Source organism: Diadema antillarum, unplaced genomic scaffold, assembly GCF_040938485.1.
Source record: "Diadema antillarum isolate AM-2024a unplaced genomic scaffold, OU_Dant_1.0 seq00000475_RagTag, whole genome shotgun sequence".
In the NCBI taxonomy this organism is placed as follows: Eukaryota; Metazoa; Echinodermata; class Echinoidea; order Diadematoida; family Diadematidae; genus Diadema; species Diadema antillarum.
The window spans coordinates 228310-237631 of NW_027271442.1; the positions used below are offsets into that span (position 1 = coordinate 228310).

Below are 9322 nucleotides of genomic sequence, written 5' to 3' on the forward strand. Positions count from 1 at the left end.
AGACTCTAGTCCATGAAGACGTCATGGCGACAGCGTCCATGATGAAGCGTTCTGTGTTCCCCTGCCTATCGAAGATGACCAACTCTTTACACAAACAGTTATTCGTAGACATTTAGTCAACCGATGAACTCTGTAACCATGTCGTAGCAATCTCCAATTACCGGGTGATTAAAAAAAAATATGTCATGTCTCCTCCACAAGCGACGAAGGTATTTCGGCACTTTGTTTTTGTTGTTGTTGTTGTTGTTGTTGTTGTTATTGCTGTTTCTTCTTCTGAGATTCAATAATTGGTGTTATCTCGTCAGAATATATATCTTTAAGGTTTTCGTGGCCACACTTTCCATGCCTCACATTGGAGTTTCAGGATCTTAATGATTGTATTCTGTGTATCCAGATTGTGTCATGATATCACTTTGCTCGCAGCAGTCCTGTCTCAGTGCTACCACTCTCTCGCCTATTGCGTATTACGTTGGACAAGGTAGTTATTGCAAATGATCTCAAACAAAGGGAACCATTACATAACGCACAATTTCACAATGTTATGATAGATTATTTCCTGTTAATGCAACTATCACTTTTTGCAGTTGTAGACTGTCAAATACCCACAATAACATTCGAATAAAGTTTAAAATATCTTGATCAGTCTCTATGACCAACAGTACAATCATCAAGATAGTACGTCCTGAGGTCACAAGGAGGTAGACTCTAATCAGAAGTGACATACCTAGCTTTCTCCCTTTGATAATTATTGTCATATGACAGACGCCCCCGCGGATAATATCATCCTGATCCAGATCAACCCCATCCAAGACGAACAGGAAACTAATGGCCTTAAGATCACGTGTCGCGTCAACCCATGTGACCAACCATTTCCACCCATCGAGACATTCGAGATTACAATCGATGACGTCATTCAGTCATCTTCAAGCTCCCCTTCAGTGACCTTTGACCCTCCCTCTAGTGGATGCGTGGAAATCTCCTGCAGCGGTATCAACGAACTTGGTAGGACAACCACTACACAGACTTACTGTACAAAGAGCTGCGGTAAGAGAACATTATCAATTTTGAATCTTGCTATGATGTACAACAAGTTTCTATCAGATTCCAAATACATCAGGGATTTTGTAATATTTGATAGAGTCACCACATGCACATGCTTTGCCTTGAGAACACTTCTATTTTGATGACGGTTATCCTCATTATAGGGAGTTTGCAGCTTTAATCTGTGACACTGTTATACTGTTATTGCGAATATCAACACTTTTACAAGCATTTCTATATCTATATATATATATATATATATATATATATATATATATATATAAGAAGGGTTTGTTTGCAAAAATCGATAAGTCCATTTTTGAAGATTTGGAAGTACGGTCTGTGTCGTAAAGTACAAAATGATACCTTTTAAATGATATATTGGTCATTACATATAAAGGCATATTTTTGAAGTTATGGTCAAAAGAAGCAAACAAATTCTTATTATTCTCTTTACTTTTCTTGACCTTTATTCGCAAATATCTCCATTTGGCAAATATGGACTTATCGGTTTTTGCAAACAAACTCTTCATATATATATATATATATATATATATATATATATAATCATAGTGACAGCAATGGACTTAACCAGAACATGGCGGGGCGGTGCAGAGACAGTTAATATATATCTATATATATCTATATAATAAAATAAACAAAATACCAGCATAGTATTTTGCTCTTATTTCTAACAGGAGTTTCATTACTTCAACAATCAACGAAACAATATTCGTTCTATCATTGTAACTTCATTACTTTGACTGCCACTAGAAACTAGTGGCGAGCCTCCAGCAGCTGACATCTTGTCGATCAAGACTTCGGAGTTCCTAGACAAAGACCATCAGATAAATCTGCTAATCCTGTGCAGAGCGAACCTGACCGATCAGCCGTACCCGTACCTCCATTCGTATTCAATTGGAGTTCATGGGACCATCCTGTCCAACGGAAGCTGGACCTCGGCCGTCTTGAGACCACGCCCAAATAGGTGTATTAACGTCACGTGTTCCGCAACTAATGGCGTCGGAATAACATCCGTGTTGGCGAGGCACTGTCCGAGGGGTGAGCAATAGCAAATTAAAAAATGTATCTCTTTCTCTCCTATCGTCTTCGTGACATAAAGTGATAGAGTGATTCCTTGTGTCAAAATCCTTTGAGGGACATTTTCTAGAAAATTTGGAGATTCATTTGCAATGGTCTGAACTAATTTGGGACTTTATGGATTGGCGGCAAAAGCTTGGAATATATTATGTGATTTACCGAATTCGATCTCTGCCCAGTAATATGGACTTTCCCCTTTTATCACCGTTAATGTAACAAACAACCAAACCATGTTTGTTACTGAAGAAGGTTTCCTCTACAACAAAATATGTTACAGAATTTCATTATCTTGCTTTAGCGCTTTTCCCTGAGTTAGAATCGCTTGACGTATACTAAACCATGAAACCAACTCTAGATAAACTTTACATGGTCATTATTACTTAATTAAGGAAACACTACATATCTCCTTGATTAAGTAAGTATGTCGTTTTTTAACTTTATTAAGTCCTTTCCATTTGCCTGCTTTAGCACTGCCATTGTTTAATACACATTTCCAACACATGATGTCCATAAAGCCAGATACATATAATATAATATAACATAATATAATATAATATGGTTAAAACAATAAATTATGTTACTCCTTGACAATTTTGGTGAAGTTTTTTTTTTGGAACCCCCTCCCAAGTATATCTCTTTTCATTTCTCAGACCCACCTGCGCCCAACATCATTTCTATCAAGGTAGAAGAAAACGAGGATTACTCGGGAACGAATCTCAATATCTCGTGTCACGTGGATCCGATCGATCAACCGTTTCCCCCGATTGGTGTGTTCGAAATCACCGCTGATGGAGACATTTTGTCAAGATCAAACGCATCTGCAACGAACATGGAAGGTCAACCCAACCGGTGTATCGATATATCGTGTACCGGTATCAATCAATTCGGAGAGACGGTTTCTACGTGGAACTACTGCCCACTGACAACAGGTAGATTTCTTATAGCACCTGATAATAATAGAAAGGATAATAGATAACATTTCTTATTTGACTGAGAGTTCATGTTTAAATGTGTTGAATTGCTTTTAAATATTTCGGCGTTTTGGTTTCTTTATTATGTTTTACTTAGGCAAGTTGTATAGGTTTGTTATGGGTGGACATAAGTAAACTAAAAAGAAAACAAATGACTTGTTTGATTTCATATATTCTTTTAAGTGAGCTTATTTTATGGTTGAATATTATCTACTTTTTCTTCTGACTGAACTTGTGGAGAATAGGTTTGTTCTGCTTTTGGATGAAGACAAATACATTTGTATCTTCTCCCATAGGTCAAGCGCCCCAAGCGAGAAACATCCTCTCCATCGAAACCCAGGAGATCAATGGAGAAGGAAGCCAGGTCATTCTGGTCATCACGTGTCACATCAGACTTCAAGACCAGCCGTTCCCACACCTCCACACTTACACCATCGGAGTCGACAACACCACGCTCTCCTCGTCCAGCTGCGCCTCGGCTCTCTTCAGACCACGCCCAGGCAACAGGTGCATCAATGTCACGTGCCTTGGGACTAACGGGATTGGTTGGACCTACACAAGTGCTGAACACTGTCCAACTTTGGGCTCAGATAAAGGTACTCCGATGATGATTCAAAGTTCAAGTTCCAAGTTTGAAATTATTTTCATTACCATCAAATAAACAGATAAAACTATCTACAAAGATTAAAGCAGAACACATTTGTAATAATTGCAAAATACGTAAAGAAGTCGTGGAGTGTTTTCGTAAACTCTAAATCTATTAAATCAATTTGACTCGATTTTTTTAAAGACATGTTCTAATAGGAAAATTCACTCGAAAGCAGGAATCAGTATGTGTGCGTGTGTTTGTGTGTGTGTGTGTGTGTGTGTTTGTCTGTTGTAGTTAAACTCATAAGAAACACTCAAAGACGGTGTTAAACTCATAGGCTACATTATTGCATCCTGTAGGTGATACGACCATTTGTATGTAAGTGGACGAGAAATCTGGGGTCTTACAGTCTGGACGCAGAGTGAAATTTCCTCATAACATCTTTGTAGTTCTTTTTCCGTTCTGTCGAAGTAATATTCACTCACTTAATATCTGGTCCTGCATTACTACAGGTCCAATTGCTGGTCTTCGTCGAGGATTTCTTCAGCAGTCCTCGACCACGTACGCCCTGCTCGTCGCCGTGTTCTTCCTGTCGTTGTTGACCTGTGCGACACTAATAGTCAAGAGGAGAGAGGTCACTGTCTTTTGAAAATTAAAAGCCTTGTAATACATTCCAACCTTTTTTCTGATTTTATTGCTTCTGCTGAATAAAGCTTAACCTTGGTCTTCAATTATGGCAGGGATAACCATGTTTGTTTGTTTGGCTTTCTTTTTTTTTTGGTATATGTGAGGATACTTTTTTCGTTTTGCTTCATGTTCTTTCTTAAACACTACATGTTCGTCTTGTTTTAATCCTGCTTATCATAAACGACTGATATTCATTTCAATGAAGGTAGGACGTATCGATTTCTGTATTGCAAATGTATAGATTTCATGCGATTTGATTGTTTTCATAAACATGTCACATTGTGACTTGCTTTGACAGTTTCAGGTTGAACTCTTTACATTTTATACAATGATAATAATAAACTCTTATAAAGCGCTCATTCTACTTAAAAAGATACTCATAAAGCTGTGAAAAATGCTTCTATATTTTTTTTCTTCGCATATTTAGGCCTATCTGTTCATTACTCGTGCCAAGTGCTGTTCTAAAACTATCATGATATTCATCTTTTCGTATCATTTTTAATATGGCTAGAATAAGAAGAGGATCTCTCTATTTTTTCCGACTCGTTTTGTTATTTGGGTTTTTTTAATGCTTCTGAATGAAAAACATGTAACTATATGATGAAAAAAGAAAAAAAAACTATTTCCAAATTTCTCTATCAATATTGCTTAAACCGCTATCTATTTCAGTTTCGGACCTCTCTAAATAGTAACATTTCATAACACTAATGTTTTAAAGCCATGTCATATATTAATACCTATTGGTAATAGCAATTTCACTGCATTGTTGTTGAGTAAACAAGCTACATTTAAATTAATACTGATATGTTATTCTGCTCAATTACTGCATGACTCCAGTCTTGTTTAGTAACTGATAAACATGTAAAACCGAATCTTATAACGTGGATCTATTTTATTTGACTGTGCAGAGCATATTACCCAGTAAAGATTGAAAATGATGCCATTTTATCTGTCATCTGATTTCATTAACGTGTCTTTATATTACCTGTAATTTCTCGTATTGATTCGTTTGTGTGTGTGTGTGTGTGTGTGTGTGTGTGTGTGTGTGTTTACAATATTATGACAAACTGATGGCATATTATCGACTCCTGGGGGGAAAGAGAGAGAGGTTATAATGATAAGTACAATTCTGTATTTTTAATAACTTTGCCACAATTACATTTTTACTTTTTGCAAGTTTCAATCAAATATCATAGTTGAGTCCAAAAATTTTGTCGACAATTACAGTTTTGGAGGCTTCAAAGTATGGTTTTACATAATTATAGTCCTATTATTATATGTATATATATATATATATATATATATATATATATATATATATATATATATATATGCTCGCCGGCCTCGTCTCGGCGGTCGGCCCAGATATGCTAATCCATGTAGTAGTCTTGTCCCGGGAATAGATTGTTTTAACTTTCCCCATTTTCAATGTACGTTAAAACCTGATATATATATACATATATAAATGGCCTACGTATCTGCAGTCTCATTATATAAAACTTTACCGTAAAGTCTGATATGATATTGTAATACACAAGTGTTAGTTTGGTTTGTATGAAGCCATTTTCCTTAATTTCTCGGCAGATGTGTTGTATTTATTCAAGGTCATTCCTGCCTTGGTCTAGACCGAATGTGATTCCTGTATGATGTCTCTTTTTCTTGTATATGTGTTAGATGTGGTGATTTGATAATCATGTGTGTGTGTATTAAAGGGAAAGCTCTCTTCAGCAATAATGGTAAAACCCGCCTTGCGTATGAAAGAAAAGTTGGATAAGTTTCCGAATCTTGTTCACTCATTCATCTATACATGATACAAGACGTGTGTGTGTTTGGAATTTTTTAAAACATTTTCACTTTTGGATAAAATAAATTCCAGTCAAAACTTAAGAAAGTAATAGGAACATATCAAAGTTATGCAGGTAATGTATTATATGTGTTTATACGTGTATATATATATATATATATATATATATATATATAATATATAAATATATATATATATATATATATATATATATATAATTTACACAGACATAAGGTATAACTTAATTGTTGACAAAAACAAAAAAAATAATCATATCTAATTTTTCTCAGGCGTATGTCTATATTGCGAATATGGCGTGAGATTTGTGAAAGTCCTCTAGCCCTCAACTTGTTCTGAGCTGTAATTGCTGATCTCACCAAAGCTGGCCTAGCCAACCAGAATAGAACGAATGAACATGTCACATTCCTCTTGTAGAGCTACTCCACTGTTATAAAATTAAACGTAACACACGCTAGCTTCGTCGAGGCTGTAGGACACAGAAGCATTGTTAATGATTATTTTCCTTCTCTTCCTTTTACTTATTACATAATTACATTGCACATATTTCTAATAAAAATATGTTGTGTCCATGCTTTTTATTTGTGACCTCAGTCAAAGAATTTCCCGAATTTTTCTCAAAATATATTACCTCCCCCCCCCCAAAAAAAAAACACATATTATAAAAAATAAAATTTCTAATCTGTAATACATAGTTAATCGCAATATAGTACATGTTTAAGAGAACTACATAAGATTCACGTGACGGTAGTCTTTACACATAGATTAGAGCAGACGGGGAATTCCTCAGTAAAGACAAATTTTCTGTGCTTACTGCTGATTTTCGTAGATTAGCAAAATCGTCATTTTAATATTAATGGTTGTCGTTAGTTAAGAAGAATCATCTTTCTCTTTCTGTCTATTAAAGTGAAATAACACTTTATAGGACAAAAAATTAAAAAAAAAAGATCTGAGATTTTCGGGGTAACTATCAAGTCATTTAAATTTCTAGCTGGTTCTTTTTGCCGTTTTTACTTTTCTTTCTCCATTCTCCACTCCTCACAAACATTTACCATGACTCCCTTTCTGTTGCCTACAGTTCCCATTCTCATCCAATGACAAAAACCAGTTTAAACGTTTGCTTGCATTACTTTGCATAATTTACTTAAATTTAGCTTTTGTTCTTTGGTAAAATGTCTAATGAGAATAGTGTCAACAAGGAAGCAAAGGAAAGTTACTTCAATTGATACGAATGATTGTGCTCCCAATAGAAGAGGATGACAACCCGATGAGTAATGAAATTATCTTCAAACTTATGTAAGAATAACTGAAGTGGAAAAAGAACCATGAAGAATATTTCAATAACGCAAAACCTCTTGAAAGCGTAATTGCAAGGCGGGCAAACCTCTAGGCATCCGTATATTCATTTTCTGAATTTACACTCCTCCCGATTACATTGTAGTTGACATAGATAATCAGTTCCTTTGTTTTTTATGTGATATGCATTAGACGGCATTACCTTATTGAATAGTTTATACACAGGAATTCTGCAAAAGAATGCACGCAAGTTGTTCCCGTGGAAGAGGTCTTACTACTTGAAGACTGGACTCCAATTTTCGAAATTTCAATATTACGCAAATTGTTAGGTAAAAGCGGCTTTTCAGTACGAAAGAATGGACGGGTGGTATGCGAGAGATTCACCGGACAGGGGGTAAAGCAATACATCAACCATCAGTATTCCCTATAATAATTTTTATTTCCTGTTTCATAGACATTGAATTTGAACCAAAAAAAACCTTCCCTTCTGTTGATCATAACCACAATGGAACGTGCAGACATGCAGCCTGTCTTATTTATGCATAATTTTATTCATCTTTTATAATTAATCTTAAAATCATTTGAACATGCATGCATCTCATGCTCCATGCTGAAACTTTAACTACCGTCTTGAGATAAGCCAGGAGTATTGATGTTGTTTGAATACACGTTAAAGACACGTTAAATGATTAGATTATCATTAGAGTGCTTTAGCTGCTGCTTCAAATGCTTTTTCGTCACGTCTGTAAGAATAATTCGTCTGGTTGGACATAGGGAAACAAAAGTAAAATAGACATTAAAAATAAGTTCATTCTTTTACCTCTTATTCACACCATCATAAGAATCAAGTCAGTACTTTATATTTCAAAATGTACTAATATGCAAAGAATGATAGACGCACACTTACGAACGCGATTACTAATGGTTGCATATTAGAATGGCTGCATGTGAAAGTTGATTCATGTATCTGTGTACACATCTGTCACACTCTGTCGTACCTCCCTGTGTATCTGGTACAATGTGCATGTAATGGAGGAAGTAGAGTGGGATTATTCACGTCAAGGAATCTTAGGATGACAAAAGTCAACAAAAACCGGTAATATGACGAGCAGTGAAAACAAGATCAGTGGGACATGAGATGGTACAATGATAAAGCATTATGTTGATAGACAGGGAGAAATAGTGTAGGATTTAAGAACCTACATGATCGGATACTCCAGTCACTTGAATAGCTCGTACATTTTCACAACTGATACAATTTCAACATAATTCCACGCAGATCGCTAAGATTTGCCCTAATATCAAAGTTGTTTGTCTATCACTCTTTCCCAATTCTTTTCCTTTCCTCTTTCGTAGTATTTTCATTAAAAAAACTATATCTTCATAAAAAATATGAACGTGGGACACGACTTATGAGTAGGTTTTGTTACATATGTTGTTAATCGCATCGTGAAGCAATCGCACGAATAACATTTACTGTAATTTGTTCAAGAGGCAATGTTAGGCTCTCTTTAATGTATAAGATCGAAAAACATCCGCGGTAACTTTTGTTGTGCTTGATAACTGTGAAGCCCCTATAATCTCGCAAATTATAATTTCAAAACTCCCAAAACGTGAATCCCAAAAACCATATCATTTATCTTTTCTCATAACATGTTTTTTTTTTTCAATCTGTCTACCATTCGATTTTTTTTTTATTATTATCAGATCATCACCACTAAGTGTCATCCAGTTACTAGCTACGAAACGTATTGTTGTTAAGCTATATCATACTTGAAACACAAACAAAGTAAGTGGGGGTTTTTCTCCGAAATC

The 9322-nt window shown here is 35.5% G+C and overlaps 1 protein-coding gene across 2 annotated transcripts; it reads left to right on the plus strand.

Annotated features, from left to right (window-relative positions):
* The first annotated feature begins 742 nt into the window (after positions 1-742).
* Positions 743-4791, plus strand: LOC139733416 (uncharacterized). 2 transcript variants are annotated; one of them, XM_071644239.1, is made up of 5 exons: positions 743-1044; positions 1816-2103; positions 2793-3071; positions 3410-3709; positions 4215-4791. In XM_071644239.1, the coding sequence occupies exons 1-5, from the start codon at positions 756-758 to the stop codon at positions 4349-4351; spliced, it is 1293 nt and encodes a 430-aa protein (XP_071500340.1). In that variant the 5' UTR covers positions 743-755; the 3' UTR covers positions 4352-4791. The 2 variants fall into 2 exon arrangements, with proteins under 2 accessions (XP_071500340.1, XP_071500341.1); XM_071644240.1 differs by having other exon boundaries at positions 743-1002.
* Positions 4792-9322: the final 4531 nt, after the last annotated feature.

Excerpts from the sequence above, each read along its gene's own strand:
- LOC139733416 (XM_071644239.1), top strand. The coding sequence starts at position 756 with ATGACAGACGCCCCCGCGGATAATATCATCCTGATCCAGATCAACCCC. Across the intron at positions 3,072-3,409 it reads CTACTGCCCACTGACAACAG|GTCAAGCGCCCCAAGCGAGA; the intron begins GTAGATTTCTTA and ends CTTCTCCCATAG. Across the intron at positions 3,710-4,214 it reads AACTTTGGGCTCAGATAAAG|GTCCAATTGCTGGTCTTCGT; the intron begins GTACTCCGATGA and ends GCATTACTACAG.